The 17,106-nt window shown below is 44.0% G+C and overlaps 1 protein-coding gene across 1 annotated transcript in view; it reads right to left on the bottom strand.

The window, feature by feature from the left end:
* The window catches only part of MYO7B (myosin VIIB), a 47,814-nt gene that overhangs the window by 17,447 nt on the left and 13,261 nt on the right, over positions 1 to 17,106 (bottom strand). Inside the window, exons 14-31 of the mRNA XM_066193836.1 lie at positions 16,594 to 16,729; positions 16,207 to 16,367; positions 13,804 to 13,941; positions 12,807 to 12,959; positions 12,155 to 12,253; positions 11,522 to 11,616; positions 10,308 to 10,392; positions 8,816 to 9,034; positions 8,127 to 8,213; positions 7,364 to 7,540; positions 6,454 to 6,663; positions 5,411 to 5,578; positions 5,054 to 5,134; positions 4,405 to 4,532; positions 3,373 to 3,499; positions 1,873 to 1,992; positions 859 to 1,032; positions 231 to 458 (exon numbers count right to left, since the gene is read on the bottom strand). Of these exons, the coding sequence (XP_066049933.1) occupies positions 231 to 458; positions 859 to 1,032; positions 1,873 to 1,992; positions 3,373 to 3,499; positions 4,405 to 4,532; positions 5,054 to 5,134; positions 5,411 to 5,578; positions 6,454 to 6,663; positions 7,364 to 7,540; positions 8,127 to 8,213; positions 8,816 to 9,034; positions 10,308 to 10,392; positions 11,522 to 11,616; positions 12,155 to 12,253; positions 12,807 to 12,959; positions 13,804 to 13,941; positions 16,207 to 16,367; positions 16,594 to 16,729 (2,586 nt within the window). The remainder of the gene's footprint in view (positions 1 to 230; positions 459 to 858; positions 1,033 to 1,872; positions 1,993 to 3,372; positions 3,500 to 4,404; positions 4,533 to 5,053; positions 5,135 to 5,410; positions 5,579 to 6,453; positions 6,664 to 7,363; positions 7,541 to 8,126; positions 8,214 to 8,815; positions 9,035 to 10,307; positions 10,393 to 11,521; positions 11,617 to 12,154; positions 12,254 to 12,806; positions 12,960 to 13,803; positions 13,942 to 16,206; positions 16,368 to 16,593; positions 16,730 to 17,106) is intronic.

The following is a 17,106-nucleotide window of genomic DNA, read 5'->3' on the forward strand; positions in this document are numbered from 1 at the left end:
CTTTGGACATGCCTCCAAGCTCCCACGTGAACTGAAAGTTGCAGGGAAGGAAAAAGTATTAATTAGAACTGCCAGTGTGACAGCTTGCACAATCACCTGGACAGGGATTGTTCATTAAGAAGGGAAGGGTTGTTCACATTCAGTACAAACTCAGTTCATATTCCTGCTTTTTAATGTGGGAAGCATTAATATAATTTTGTTTCATAAGGAGGATGAATCAGGAGACCCACCTTCTCACAGCGGTACTCTCCAAATCGAATGCCACGGATGACTTGGTGGTAAATGAGGTCAGTGCTGACAGGATCCTCCCGGGAGCTGTGCCAGGGGGTGAAGATCTCCTTGCGGAAGTAGAGGCGCCAGGGCGCATGGCGCTCGTGTGTGCCCCGCTCCTTCACCAGCTGCTCGCACTGAGAGATGGCATCCAGGACGTGGTCTCTGCCCCCGCCCAGCGACCACACCTGCCACAGAGGGACACTGCATGTACTGCCTGCTCTGGGTCTGCCTCAAGGACAAGAAACACAGTGCTCCTGGTCTCCTGACAGCAAGAAAAACTCCAGAAAGGTAGGCGGATGAATGTGCAAGTTGTATGTGGTGAGTGGATGTATTTTTACTAGTCAGCTACGTGGCAAAGGAAACCTCACAGAGCTACAGCAATAATTGCTGTGTGATGAGCCAAAAGAAAGGCAGAATAGGATTATCAGGTCTTGAGATCCAGCTGGGATTGAGAACTGATTTGGTTTTAGTGCAGGACTGGGTTAAGGGTGTTCCAGAATTCAGGAGTCCTCAGTGAAGCTGGGTAGGCAGCAGCAACTCCACAGAAAGAGAAGGGAGCTTTCATTCTATTTTTCTACACTTTACCTTATCAAACACAGCAATGTAGAGCGAAAACCCAAAGACATCCTTCAGTTTGATTTTATCTGCTATGAACTGACAGATCTCTTTGGCAGTGGAAGCAGAGTCTGCAGGGGTAGTGATGCTTTGGCCATTCATGAGGGTGACATTAAACATTATGGGTTTCTTCTGCTTTGTTGCCTGTAAATCAGAGTTAAATGAGAGAAAAAAAAATTATGGGCAAACCTTACTTTCTCCTGAAGAATGAAGAAGGCATTTAGATTTAAGAGCTCCACACCCTGTACAACCTGATCAACAATCTTTAAGTGAATGTCCAACGCCCGCACAGTTTCTTCAAAACATGGTGAGCAGCACTGGACTCAAGTTTTCTCCTCCCCACAGCTCAGGAGAGCTGATAATCACATAACAGTGCCGACTGATAGACTTTTCATGAGCCACATTTGTCCCGATGACTTTTGGGAACAGCCTTACATGCATCAGTGGAGAGATGGCCTGCAGCAAGTACATTGCCCAGGAAGATGCACGTTAAGCAATAGGGTCCCTGAGATTTAGGGGAGGAATTGAACTGAGGTCTTTACTTGAAAGGGAGGGATGTGATTTTTAATTACTAGGGTGACATTTAAAGGAAGTAGAGGACAATATAGCACCATCATACTCCCTTCTTCCTTTCATTTTAAAAGCATAAGCTTTGCTCAGTTCTTTCCAAAAGTGACAGTAAGAGCTTTTCTCAGGAGGTTGTTTCTGGCCAGTAGTTCCTGAGTGAATGGAGGTATCTCCCTGCAGATCATCTGCTGCTGCTTACATACTCTTCTGCATTTAGGGTAACTGAGTAGCCAGAAGAGGTGTATCCAAGAAACTGCCCAGACCAAGGTGGCTGGTCTTCAGTCCCCTTGTGCAATTGATTTCCATGGTTGGATTTAGGAACGCCTGCTATTACAGGTTAGTGAATGTAGTATAACTTACAAAAACCAGTATAAAATGTCTCAGATCAATATAATTAAGGCAAAAGGGAGTTGCTACCTGAAGTTCCAGCCAGCTGGGAGGTTCAGTCCGGGGCCCATTGCTGTAGGTGCGTCTCAGACGCTCAGCACAGTATGGAGCGTAGCCTGTGGGCCCGTGGTGGATGAAATTCAACAGGTACTGCATGCACCAAGCAGGAGAAGGAGTTAGGAAACATTAATCCACAGAAAACATTAAAACCTTCTGCAACTGAAACACTAGATTAGAGTGATCCATTAGCTTTCAGTTCACCAGAAAATATTAAAGATTAGGGCTGGAATTAACGTCTTCAAAAAGGAGGCTTGAGACACTTAGTTTTCACTCATTCTTCAGAACTTTCAGTCCAAAGGGAGAGAAGACCTGTGTCAGTCTATCCACCATGTTTAACTACATGAGTAGTGGAGACTTTACTCTTACGGTTAGGTTAGAGCAAGAGTTAGTGTTTTCCACCCAAGAGCCTGAAGTCTTATGACATGCTGTACGAATGGAAGAGCTGGGAAGAGGGCTCATGGCAGATTAGGTCTAATGATAATCAGTACTTTTAGTTTTACCAGGTTCTCCGGCAATATCAACTGAAGTCCATGATTAAGATTGGACATTTGAAGAGATGAATGGGATAAACTGAGCTTTTGGAGTCTGTATGGCTCTTTGATGACACAGACTTGTATTTTTGTGTCTGTATTTAGTGCAAGCATGGGTCATTCACCTGGTTATTTTAATGATTAAGAATATTCCTAGAGGTAGGGTATGGTCATGTCTTTCATTAATTCTGCATGGTTCCATGTCTTTGGATGAAGACTGGTGTCAAAATATGCCTATGGCTTGTGACTGGTTTGTTCCAAGTAGTGTCCATTTAGCAGCATTTATGAATATCTATTTGATATTTGTCATTTGAACTGGGGTGCTAGTAAAGCAAGGCTGAAGTTTCATGCACGTCCATGGATCCTGTTTGCTTCTCAGATCTAGGAGGAAGCCTGATGTCAAGTTGGAGCCACAGGCTGAGTTTTTATCCTGTGGTGAAGTGGATTTATCATCCATTTAAACTTGGAAATTAATAAATAATTTTAAAGGCCAAATATCTACTGGACTTTTTAGGGTTTAGAGATATGGGGTAAAGACTGATAAAACTTGAGGGTGTGATTTTATATTGGTCTCCTGAATATATTTAATCACTAAGGTTGTAACTGGAGACACCTTTTGGTTGTCTTTAGCTGGAAAGGCAGAATTGGAGAGGTTAAAATTTGCCAGATCCCTTGCAGATCACAGATCTGAGAGCTATGATGAACAACAGAATCCAGACTCTATGATGTGTAATGTAAAAAATTAAATGTGAATGCAGCACTAATTTCTTAAAATTCCCAGATAAGCATATGAGATGAGAAAGTTTCTTCTGAAATCACAGCACCAGCTGCCCTGGAAGCCTAACATTTTATGTAGCTGTCAGTGTCAAAACATCAAAATACACAAGGCACCAGCTCAGCTGAGGCATGTGAGCTGCTGTAGGAAAGGTTAGCAGTGTACCTTCACAAACGTGTCTGAAGGAGGAAAGCAGCCAAGGCAAAGTGACAGAAGGATCCAGCCACGAGCATAGCTGCTCCTGTTGCTGTTTTCAGTGAGTTGTTTGCAAATCTGGCAATAAATCTCATCTCTGAAAGGAAACATGTGAGAGCAAAAGATAATTCACTGTCTGAACTGCCTTTGGCTATGTTTCTGCATGCTTGGCAGGATTGCAGCATGATAAAGTAGATCTGAGCTAGGTTCAACCACATTAGCTAGGCTAGCACCCGCAAAGCACCACAGAGGGGACTTAGGCTGGAGTTTTTGTTCCCTGATAAGATATTTGATGAAACACAAACTGAAGATACAGATACTTAGCCTGTGGCTGTTATGATATATGGATTGAATGCAATTTTTGCCAGCTGAGAATCTGCTTTAGGGAGTGTCTTGACTGAAACAAAGTGACTGTGGAGAGAGGAATGCAGCCCATGACTGAGGTCAAGGCACGGCCTGTGTCTATGGGCTTTATTACAGAAAAGTTCTTAGGATAAAGCAAAGGAGAGGATTCATGAGGTCAGGTCAGAATCAACAAGCTCCTGCCTTATCCTCACACCATGCTTGGCCTAAGGTCCAGCCTCACACTGTTTGTGGTCAGGATTTCTCCTTAGTGTCTGACACACTCAGCAATCCAGACCTTCGACCATCTTCGATGTGGGGACATTGCTTGAATGTTCAAAAAGACGCTATTGGGAAACCTTTCATCCACCTAGTATACATTTACTCCACATTTCTTACTCCTCTGAGAGACTCCTCTCCCTCATTCTAGGGCAGTGCTCCACCTTCAAGTGTTTTTGAGTCACAGCCCTGAGCTCTGCCCTTTTCCATACCTGTGGGGTATTCAGAAAGCCATACATGGAGGCAGCTAGCCTAAACTGCAACATGAAAATACCAGACAAGGCAGTAAGGCAGTCATTCTCCAGGACTGTGGAGAAAGGATGCTGGATTTCCTTGATGTAATGGGCACCTGGCCCTAGGAAGGAGGTACAAATTTCCTACCTGATGGCAGGACGCAGAATTGCATTGCCAATAATGAAGTGTACTTTTTCTAGGTTGGACATAGGTCTCTGAGAGATCGAGATGTCCTCTTGGAAAGCCTCTTCTCCACTTCGTAGCTGATCTGTCACCTGAAAGAAACAGAGCAGAACCCCAGAGTGCTCTAGACATCTCCCCTCTTGCCAGGCACCTCTCCCATAAATGAGAGACACTCCTTGTCTGTCTTTCTGGCTAAACCTCTCCCTGCTCAGTGCAGGAGAATCAGGCCATATTGCCCCCTTCCTTCTCAAGGTAACTCATTAAATGTGCTGTTACAGCACTATCTCTGGCTAGGAGAACTTTCTTGTACTGTCCAGTATAGCCCTAAGCACATGGTTCTCAGTCTGTTCAGGCCTCTGGGCAAGCTGTTCCATAATGCCAAGAGTTCTCAGTAATAAATCTCTCCCTGTGTTCTCTGCCACAGAACAGATGACATCAATGCACATGGGGATCGTTTCCAAAGAGCACTGCACCAGGTATCCCACAAAGGGCTGCACTGGCTTGGCAGGGGAACAAGTTCTCAGCTGGGAGGTTGCTCACGTAACATCTGTCAGAAGGTGAAGACAGGGTTTCAGGCAAGAAGAAAGGGAAGCAATTTATTTCCACCTCTTACCTTCCCTGTCAGTTTGGATGACCGTTTCAGTTTCAGGGATGAAATCCCCTTGGAAATCTTGTTATCCCTTCTGCCTTCTCTCTGCAATACACATTATCATTATAGGAAATCAGTTTAATGCACAGCAAGAATGATCCATTAAGGACAGAAAGATACTCAAGTGAAGATGGTTTTGTTTTTTCCTCTCCTGCCAGAAGGAGCTGAGTGTCCTGCCAGGACTGACTGGTGCCCTTTTGCACTTCCAGCATTTCAAATACGGTAGCATGAAAAAGTTCCTTTACTTGTCTCCCTCTTGGTAGAGCAGCAGAGAAACCAAGGAAAGCAAATGAAAACAGAAACATAGCCTGCTTGTCTCACCATATTTGGGCTGTCATTCCTCATCTGGACCTGGTTTTTCCTGCCAAGTGTGTCATATATCTGTGTCATCACGGAACTGCTCTTGGTGGTGGAACTCTTGGCAAACATTTGTGGCTCTGGCAGGTCCCCCATGAACCTCAGGATGATCACCCACACAGCTAGAGAAGCCTATAGTAGCAGAAAGCACAGTCAGACAGTGCCAACAGGACCAATGGCTCCATGCCATTTCTGCCTGTTTAGATTAAAAGCATTTTCTTCCTTTACCCAGTTCAAATTGTTGAAATTCCCATTTCCTCTGGCTACCTACACGAAGAGTTTAGTTTCATACCAAACAATAAGACAGCAACACACAACACTTTCCTGCTGAAGGAAGAGGGAACAGCTCTGGTGGGAAGGTCAGATTTCCTCTGTGATTGCTGAACCCTCACCATGCCTTTTACTGGCACCTTGGAGGTGGAGAAACCTTGGCTGAACTGCACTCTACATTTGCTGACCTGGACAGATAAGCAGTGGAGTAGAGTGGAGTCTGCCAGGACCCTTCATGCCCAGAACTAGAAAGCCAAGTAATAGCAAAGTTCTCGATAGGGTCCCCCATTCTGCCAGGCTGCTTAGAATCAAGGAAAACACCCTCCTCAATCCCCCTCTGATTCAACAGGATATTGGAGGCCTGGTGCTCCCCCTTCTGTCCTATCTCACAGACCAGGAACCCTAACAAGAGCGAAGATATGGATAAGCTTTCATGCTGCTTCTTTCCAGTTCGTTTTTGTCCCCAAAGGGTGTCTGGAGGAGTCAAAACACACCTCTGAGTTCCTTCTTTGGGTAAGAACAAAGGTGACCAGTGTTTGTGTGAAGTGCCTGGCAGCAAAATGGCAAAAAATGCTGATGGGAACTGCTGCTTTCAATATAAGGGCTCAGGACTATCTCCTTGGCTCTGGAGTCTCTGTTTCCCAGGGCTGTGCCAGAACCAGGAGCCAGGAAGGAGGGGACCTATAAAGCAAGGGCTGTGGAGAGAGCAGGTTCAGCATGAACAAGGAGCAAGATACCAGGACATTGTCCTTGTCTTCATGGTAGAGCAGTGGGTGCCGCAGCTGTCTCCGGATATGTGTATGTGTAGAAGACCCCTGGAAATAAGTAGCTGCAAACTTGGGGAAGGTGTACTCTTCCAAACCATGTGCTTCCTCTTCTAGCTCCAAACTCATGGGAACCATGTCCAGGTCCACTTCCTCCAGCTTGTTAGGCTTTGTTTCCAGGTCCTGTGCAGAACGTGAGGAAAAAGCATATTTTCTTTTGCTGAACTCTGATATTCTTATGTTTAGTTTTGCTTTTTTTCCCCCTTGGCCATAGGTCTTCCAGAATTTGCCTTTCCAACTAACCCCAAAGCCATTTACAGCTGCTACCAGCAAATCATTTGGACTCAGAGCTTGTCCTTCTGAGATGCATCCATTCCATATGGTCCTCCTGTCTTGGTCCTCAGCAAGAATAATGCTGATGAAAAATCCAGGTGTTACTGTTCACATCCTGTACTTATCTCTACCATTCTATTCTGCCCACCTCTTCCTACAAAATTCCAACCTCCACAGCTATCAGGACAAGTATATCCCAAATTTTGCTTTCAAGAATATGGTATAACTTGGGTCATCTTGTTTCAGACAGAAAATCACTGAGAGCACTGTCAGCAGAGGATGAGGTTGCTGCCACAATGCAGAGGGTGGCACAGTTTGGCTGGGCCAAAGAAACAAATGCGTAATTTGAAGCTATATAGTCCCTAAATTGCATGTGACCAAAACCTCACCTCTGCAAGAGATGCCTTAGTCATCCATGGATGACTAATTTGGGGGACTTCTTCACTGCACAGAAGTTCATTAAACCAAACTGACCACTGATGGAATTCCAACAGTCAATGGGCTTACACAAGGGATAAGCATGACCCATTACCAGTCTGCAGCTCCATACCTCAAAACCCAGAGGAGCCTGTCCTTCTTGGCCTCCGATCATAGAAGGTAAAAACCCAAAAATTTTGTCCACCATTTCTTGGTCGCTGATAACATCATGATTTGTTGGTTTATTGGCAAGCACATTCCTGCTTTGGCGTGCTTCTGCCTCCTCTCTCTCCTGAGCTGGCAGGTGTTCCTTTAAACACAGAAATAGGCATGACTTGAACATGAACATTATTCTGCTAGAGTGAAGGGTTATGAAGATGAAAGGCTTTTACAAAGATGTGTGACTGTGAGGTCCAGCCCTGCCAGTGCAGTGTTGAAACAGGAAGTCAAATGTTGTTCGTGTCAGTGACAAAGATCTGGCACATCAGCAGCAGCAGGGCCCTGCTCTTACAGCTGTCTTTATGGACTGTTGGCCTATTGATAATGATGTAGAATTATTCAAGAATTTAATCAACAAGAGATAATACAGGAAAAAAACACAGAATTTCTAACAGCAGAAAACCCCACAATATTTAAAATTTTAAAATGTTTTGTTTCAGGAGACTTGTAATAGCACTGGGCATATTTGGCTAAAGTGCCAGCTTTTGCTGCAGTCAGAAATGTGCATGTGTTTGCCTTGTTATATTTTCAAAGCATCATTACAAAGGGGGTTACAACTATGTCTTCTCTTTCTTTAAATACTGCAGTGCTCAGAGGTTTGAGCAAATCCTCAGGTGTAAGCTGGGTAATCCTGGCCAGGGTTCCTCCACCAGCATACCAACCTTTTGTAATCTCACAGCGTCTTCCCCTGCTTTCAGTGGTCCCAAGGCTTGGATGAGATGTTTCTCTTCTTTCAAGTGGATATTCCTGGCTTCCAGCTTATTCTGTGGACAACAGGACTATTTTGTGACTGTTTGCACACCTGCTGAGCCAACTCCCTTCTGCCTTTAACAAACTGTCCACACCAGGACTTTGTCCCCACATGGGCTTAGTTCAAGATTTGGCATTTTAGGGAACAGGCCACAGGCAGAAATCTGCAAACTGGCTTTGTCCTGTTTGTAGAGCATTAGTAGAAAGGAAATCGGGGAGAGGCCTCTCATGTGCTATGGACTGCCAAGGGCTGGTAGCACCTACCAAGACACACTGTGTTGGGATTCCCTTCTGAATGGATCCCTGAGTGCCATTATCAGATCCTGCTGTAGAAATTGATCTCCCCTTGCAGGACTGGCTGATATACACAGATCTTTCCTCCCTCTGTCAGCTGTGTCAGTGAAGTTTTGATCCATGATAATGATCACATAAAGCAAATGCAAACAAGATCAGTCCGCTTAACACTCTGGTTTTGTACGTGGCAAGAGCTTAAAATAAAATACCCCAAAATGAATATCCACACCCAATGCTGTGTTAAGACAACACTTCCTGGTGATAAAATCTCGATTGGAATTTCATGGAAACAATATGTTCACAAGGTATCTGTGAGCATTACCTCCGCCTTTATCCTCTGGTAGGTTTGGCGAGCGAGCATGCCCCTTGCATATGCCTGTATGACACGCACAGCTTTCTTCTGCTCTGCCACCTTCTGGCGCACCAGGTAACCGCGGCACATGGCCTGGAACCTGATGATCGCCGCCCGGGTGGCCTCGTACTGCTGGGCCAGCTGCCGGCTGCGGTACAGGGCCTGCAGGCGCCCAAAGCCCAGCAGCACCTGCGGGTGGTGCAGAAAGGAGAAGTCATTATGGTTCCAAACCATCGAGATGGCTTGGGATGTAAGATGGGATGAGTAGAAGACAATTCGGTAACTGGATAAAGACACTGGAAGTGTCTAATATTATATTACCCTTTATGATTCTTTTTTTTTTTTCTACCAGTAATAGGCCTTCAAAACTAGTATACAGAGTTATTTGGGGGATCCGTTGTAGGGAGTGGCTCCAGAAAGTGACAATGGTAGCCTGGGATTACAACAAGAGAAGGAACAAAGCAGAAATGAAGCCAAGTGAATGGAAACAAATGAACAAACGATCAGATAGGAATTGCATCACTGATGCAGAATAAAGAATGTTTCTGACTGAAACTGGCAGTTTCTCCTCCTGCCCATCTCAAATGGGTTGTATGGGATATAATCATCATCATCATCATCATCATCATCATCATCATCCCTGCCACACAAATACACAATCTGTGAGTGCCCTCAGTTTTCCTCACCCAGAAAATGCACCATCTCTAGAAGATAGCCAATATTTTTCACACAGAATCACACAGAATCATCAAGGTTGGAAGAGACCTTCAAAATTTTCTAGTCCAGTTGTCAACCCAGCACCACCATAACTACCCCTAAACCATAGCCACAGGAGCCACATTAAGATGCCTCTTCAACATGTCCCAAGGTGGTGACTCCACCACCACTCTGGGCAGCTTATTTCAGTGCCTGACCACTCTTTCAGTGAAAAAATTCTTCTTTATATCTAATCTGAATCTGAACTTCCCCTGGCAAAATTTTAAATATTTTTAGTTCTTTTTATATTTTAATATTATTATTATATATATATATATATATATATATATATATATATATATATGTATATATATATATTTAATAATTACAAGACTTTTCTGGTAATTCTCAGTTTTCCTGCAGCAGTTGTGGAAGATGCTTTGCTCATAGGATGGTGATAATGCACAAAGGGTGTTTCTGACTATAAAAAATGTGGTACCACTTATATGCCAGGTCTCTGGAGCCAGGCCTGATGAAGTTGGGTTCCTATTTCACCAAAAAGCAGAAATGTCACAGGTTCAGCAAGCCCTGAGAGGTCCCAGAGCCCTCCTTGGACTTTACACCCTCCTTTACACCCTGTCATCTTGTCTGTTGTCCCTTCAGTTGAGAATATCTTAATTCCTAATACTCCACTCAGTCTGGCAGGGCACAATATATAAACACACACACACACAAATATATATTCATTGATGCACCTTCATCTTACCGTTCTGAATTCCTTCCGGCAGCAGTAGCCTCTCCAGGCTGACTGAATGGCTACAGCAGACTTCCTCTGTTTCAGGAACTGCTTCCTAAGCAGACAGACACGTGAGGTGACAAACAGTAGGTTATCTCTGTTGCTTCTTATGACAGTAGTAAGAATAAGGTGGCTTTTTTTTCCCTTTTGTGGCATGTCCACAGTCTGATGTCAGCCTTGTTTGCTGCAAAAATACTCGTAGCAACTACAGACCAAATTAATTGTTGTGGTCAGGGTGCTCTGTAAGAGCTGAAAACCCTTCACATCAAGACTGGACAAGTTAACTTCCCATTTAGTACCCTCTTTCTCCCCAGTGTTTTGCTGCCAGGACAAGGAGCCCATCTGAGCAAGATGAACCTCCCACGGTACAAACTGTCACACTGCAGCTGGAAAAGCAGCACATAGCTCTGATGGGTTAAAAGTATAAACAAGGTGAGGCTCTTGGTTTGGATGCTCTGTTGGATAGCAGGCAGAGTCTGAAATAAAAGAGGGAAGTTTTGGGGCATTTGTGTCATATTTTTTAGTTCTTCTTTCACTATGGTCAAGAGTATTTCTAAACCAAACCAAGACTCAGTCCTATATCATGGTTCTGATTAAGGGGATACAAGATCCATGAGTACAAATCATGATGTAAAGCATTTATTGAGGACAAACATTTACTTGACAGCGACTAAATTTCACTTCTGAAGATAGTTCAAACTAAACCAGACACAATGCAAGAATTAGGCGTCTCTGGCAAAGAGGAGGACTAGTTAGTTTCTGTCAGATTCTTATCAACGTCTTGTATCAAAGAAGCATCCTAAATTAAATAAGAGAATTCTTGTAGCTTTGAGAAGGGCACAAATTTCATGGGGATTCCCTGCTTTTCAGATGTCTACTGTTTACTAAAACTGTTAAGAGCAAGTCCTCCTTTCAAACCTTCCTTTTCATACATGCTACAGCCCTGCATTTTGAAAAACATCATGAAAATAACAAAACTGAGCCAAAACAAATCTTTGTCCAACATCTGCATAGGTACACTCTGCGTTGTTACGTGATGAGCATGAAATTTAGGGCCGGTGGTAGGTACAGACTGATGCCTTTCATACTCGGAAATGCTGCACCAAGTGTGTTGAGCTGCACCACAAAGACTAACTACTTCAAAAAAAAAAAAAAAGCAAATTCCCTTCTGTAAGATCACTGACCTGTCCTTCAATCCTCTCATCACCTTCTGGATAAGAAGAACCTTATCTGTGAGTATATTTTGGCGTTGCAGCTCCAATACAGTGTCATGATGATCCTGTTAAAAGAAAGTGTGGATATGCCAGCTTAGCAGACACACCTCTGGAAATGGGACACATGATCTCAAAGAGACCCCAAATCAGCATGATGTTGCATAATGTGACTGAAATGCATTTATAGGACTGCAGTAGGAAGAGTGCACACCGCCTAACCAGACTGGGTCTAGCTATAGCCATAAACAAGCAAGAATCTGCCTGCAGCCAGACTGTTTTCAGCTCTGGGTATGCTACAGGCAAGGTGGTCCTCTGCAACAGTGCACTGGTGGTATCCTGTTCTTTTTTATGCTCCAATACATTGCACTGTGCTGTTTCAGCTGCAACACTGTAGCGAAGTAACGGGATTACCCTCTCCTACACCATACCCTCTCCATTGAATTATTTGGCTTTCAGGAACAAAGATCCACCCTCAGATTCGAGAGAGAGTTTGTAGGACAACCCAGTCTCCTTGATCGTCACTCTTGCACAAGCAGGCCAGGCTATACTCTGAAGCATCCAGTTTTTCAAGAGAAAAGACAATAAACTGTCCTTTTTACTTACTTTAAGGAAAATCTTGGTCCTTCCAACTTGCCAGCCTTCACCCTTGCCCAGCACTGCTTCGGAGATGCTGATGCAGCTCTGTCGAATATCGTTCTTCAGCTGATGTGCAAAAGCATCATGATGTTAGGGCTTGGCTGTGAAACACAGCAGCTGAACTATGCAAGGATCTAGTGCCCTGCATTCCAAAGGGTGAAGAATAGAAAGAGATGAGGTCTTGCGGACCTCTGGCCTGACAGTACAATGAATGAAAGTGGTTCAGCTCAAATGGTCAGGAAGAGAGGAATGTGATTGCATGACCAAACACTCCAGAGTCCAGGTGTGAGGAGGATGTCAGAGACCTGAGAAATGTGTGATCACAGATAAAAACCATCTAAAGGCAATGGGAATAGGGACGTTATCCTGCCTGGGATGTCTGCGTGGAGCAGGCCAAGGACAGCTGGGCCTCAAAGCAACTCTGCATTTTCAGCTAAGGTTGAAGGGAGTATTTAACTATTTAGCTATAAATTACTGTGATAACAGTTCCTGTGATGACATCTGTGCTGACAGCTCTCAACTCTGCCAGCAGTAATTCAAGAACGTTCTACTGTGGGAAAGACTAAAGTCTCATAAGGAAAAGCTAGATTAGCCTTAACCCATGTTTTTGCTTACATACCTGTTGTCGAAGAGACCATGGCAGAAGAACTCTGTATCTCTCAAAGAACTCCTCAAAGCTGTAGCGAATTGGGTAGCCAGCTTTCCTGATCTGAATGGTCTCCATCATCCCTGAATATCGCAGCTGTTTGATACATAGTTCCCGATCAAACAACTGAAAGGGAAAGCAGAGGAGGAGACTCAGCACTGAACATGTGCAGTATCCCTCAGAACGTGTCTATTAACCCCAAGCCTCAGAGGGCCTGAAAAATGGCTTACTGTGATTTTTAAAATTGTGGTTTTTCTTCAGTGCACTAAATTAATTCATTACAAGCATAAACAAGTCACACCAAAGGGTCTTCAATTTTGTGTATGTCAGCAGTAGAAACAGTCTGTTAACTTCAGTCAAGTTACCATTTTTCATTCTAGAACTGCAATTTCAGATGAACAGTGAATTGATCATACAGTTTTGCCAGTGTGAATAGCTGCATTAGCAACTTAGGCCTTTGGGCATACCATGCAAAGCACAGTAGGCATGCTGCTCTTTTCTTATTATTATTGTTTAATCTTATCTGAGATTAAAAATTGGCTTACTAAACCACATGCAGTGCTTCAAAAATTTTTAAATCACTTGACCAACACCATACAAGGTTTTGGAGTAGGACCAGGTTGAAGTCCCCTGAGTTCCAGCCACGCGTCCTAATGACAAACTGACTCCTGGTACGTCAGATTAAGCCAAACCACGCCTCTCACAAACTCCAACAGCTCTCCTATTCTCTCTCAGGCTGTTTCAAAGTATCATCATTGTTGATCCTAATGTTTTTCGTTTGTTCCTGTGTTGAGGGGCTACAGACTTTTCAGTTTTGTCTTTATCTTTACTGAAAAGGTGTCTATAACTCTACTCAGGAATATACCTGTGTGCTTTTTTGCTATCCATTACTCTGTGGTGCTTTTTTGAGAGGCTTTTGTAAATTAACAATGCTGTATCCTCCCAAGACTTCATATTGTCAGAACATTACCAGTGGTTTCTTGTAGTCATTTGGTTTGATGCAGCGGATGAAGTATGGCTGGCACTGCTCAAGGATTTTCATTAGTTTTTCCAGGGATTGCTTGAACTGTCCTCCCAGTGTTGAGAGCCGCTTGGTGGTATCCATGCCCTGGGAAGAGAAAGCACATGATGACTGCAACATCATTCACTCTCAGAGGCCAATTAATAAACCTTTGTATTTTTGTACAACGTAACAGTATCACACAACTACTGGGAAAAAAAATATTTTCCGACATGGGAGCTACATTGGTCATCTGCATCTTATTAATTTGGGTTTATTCTTGTAAAGAAACCCCCCACTAAGTGCTTTCACCTACTTGGGCACTAAGTTCTAGCAGTAAGGGTGGCTGTGGTAGAAGTAATTCCACCCACAGGAGCCCACATGCAGCTCTCTCTTCCAACCAAGGCTGTGTTTAGTGCTGGGCCTGGGTGCCAAGCTGTGATTCCTGGGAGTGTGCCTGAAAGTATGGTGAGAAACAGCCACTCCCAAAGCAGGAATAAACTCCAGGCCAGATATTTTGCTGCCATCATAGCTAGGAATGCTAACGATCCAGAACAGCCTGTTTCTTAGGGATTAGGACGACAGATCACCTTGTTCATCAATACTACAGTGAGCAGGGAAAAGGCAAACTTTTACTGTAATATAATGTATGAGGTACTCCAGACTTCCCCAGCCTCTCTTAACAGCACAGTTCCACCTGTCTTCTTCACACAAATCATCTCATTAGGCCTAAGTTTCTACATCGCAGTATGGGCACATTAAATTACAGTGGCAACAGTACAGATTCCAAGGAACAAAAAGACACCACTGGCCTTTTACGTACAGGCAATGAGCTGATCATTGCAGCACAACACAGCTGGTTTGTTAGTTAGTTAGTTTGTTTGGGGGGGTTGGTCCATTGTAGGGTTGTTGGAATTTTTTCAAAGTAAATAATTTAAAGTCCAGTGGCTCCCCTCACTTCCGTGATCTTTAGGGTACCTCATTCTGCTGTTCTTATGTCTAAAGTGCCCTTTTGAATACTCAGATTTCCACCCTCTGCCTTAGCTACAGGGCAAGGCTGCCCTCCAGTGATCAATCATTCGTGTCTTTGGAAAAGAGCTCCTGGGAATGTCTCACTGGAGCTCCGATGCATCTTAGGGTTAGCAAGCACCCCAAGTGGGTATAATAACAACTTATACATATTTTAGCTGTAAGGGATTTTCACTCTTAGACCTTGGAGGCCTTTCGGCTGTACCATCTGTGGGATGGCCTCATGATCTCACACATGCAACACTGTTAAAGCAGAATTTGTTGTTGAGTTAATGGTGACTTTTCTGTTGTGGTGTATCAGGAAAGGAACTCTGACACCTCAGGACAAAAAATGCTTTCTGGCACATCATTCATTATTCTTTCCTGTAGCCCTCTTCCCAATGGTGATCCCATTTATTTGAACATCAACAGCTAATTTCTGTGCATTTTGACATGGGGGAGCCCACATTTGCTATTTCCTTTCTTGACATGCTGCTGTACTTTTTTTTTCAATAACACAGCCTTATTTATAGGGACAAGACCCATTACAGCATTAAAGCAATGTAAATACACCTGATATTTAATCTGGAGGTATTCATAGCATTTAAGAGATGCTAAGCCAGTTATCTGTTGCTGCTTATACCACTTCTGACATTCTTTTCCCCCAGGATGTTTACCTGTCCGTGGCCAGGTGTTCTGGACAGCAGAAAGCCACACTGGGACAAAGACAGAGGGAGAAAGGAAAAGATCAGAAAGCGATGCCAGGAGAATAGACAGGTAACAGGTAAGATAGCAAGCTGATTGTTCTGTATTCTGACAGGAAAACTCAAAGATGTAAACAAGCATAAACAAAAGTACCTTCACATAGTGGTGACACTACATAGCTAAATGTTCAGAAATCAAGGTATGTGGAAGTTGGAGCAGGACAGAGAACCTGAACTGTGCTCCATGCTGTTTTCTAGTCCGCTGCACTTCACACCCTTATATTTACTAGGCACAGACACAACAGGCACAGTGGACTCTGTGATAATGACCCATTGTGAACTTGGTCACATAGTGATGTCCAGTTGATGACAATAAGTGGGGAGGCATCATGACTCGTGGTTCTGAAACAACCTGCAGGCATGGCTACACAGATGTCCAGGGATGCAGACCTGAGAGAGACAGAGCTGACATTGCACTTGTTTACAGCATGAACACCAAACCCTGACTTTTCTTGCAGCCCCCTTGGCAGAAACAATTTGAATGAAAGAGAAAGGGAGTTGCAGAGACAGTACAAAAGAAAGAGGAGATCAAGAACAGCCAGAGCTTTATGGAAGGCAGGAGAAACGAGTTGTTTCTGCAAGACAGTTCCAGTAAACTAACCTTGTAGACCTGGTCAGATCCAAGATGCCGAATGGTCCCACGTCCCAGACTAGGTGGGGTTGTTTCCACCTGGAAAATCTCTCTCAGGAATCTGTTTTTGGAGGAATGGACCACCTGCATTACATTAGCACTCAGCGTGTCACGATTTTTCTCCAGGAAATCTATAGGATGGAAACAGAATTAACCTGTCACCTCTGCAGCCTGCTGGCTCTAGCACCACTCTGTCTACTTAAAATCCACTTAATTTACAGTAACTTGCAGATTGGTTTAGAGTAATCCTTCTGACCTCCTGATCAACTTCAGATCAACACTACCCTGGAGAGCCTCATATCCAGGGCAGGTCACGCCCTTCCCTTCACCCTCTGTATCCAGCAGAGATAGGCTCACCTTTTGATTCGTAAAAGACAACCCCAGCAAAGTGATTGATGCCAAACTTGGTATCATGAACATTCTTAGGTGGGATGTAAACTTTACTTTTACCATGGAGGGAATTGATTTTGATAAGCATGGTGGCATCTGTGCCCTAGAAATAAATATAGGTAAAAAAGGATGGTTAAGCAGATTGTCCCCAGCACTGGCCTGTGCTCAGTAAACAAACGGAAGTGGTGCCTAGAGATAGCAAAAGCTCAAATTCTGTCCTTATGTGTGTAGTAGATCTGGAGAAAGGTAGTACCAAAAGTATCTTCCCTTTTACACAGACCCCTGGCTCAAGCATCATGACAGAACACACCATCAAGAACAGGGCCTGGTGTTCTAGGGCTGTACACAAGTCCACATAACATTACTAACATCCCCAGGCTGAGAATTTACCTGATCTTTGGACCTCACAAGCAAAGCCCCCCACCAACCTTCTCACACCCTCCTACCCAGGAAGCTGTAAGGGATGCCTCCTCCTTCTCC

This window comes from Chamaea fasciata, unplaced genomic scaffold (genome assembly GCF_029207755.1).
Source record: "Chamaea fasciata isolate MVZ Bird 193981 ecotype frontalis unplaced genomic scaffold, bChaFas1.0.hap1 SCAF_11, whole genome shotgun sequence".
Taxonomy (NCBI): domain Eukaryota; kingdom Metazoa; phylum Chordata; class Aves; order Passeriformes; family Sylviidae; genus Chamaea; species Chamaea fasciata.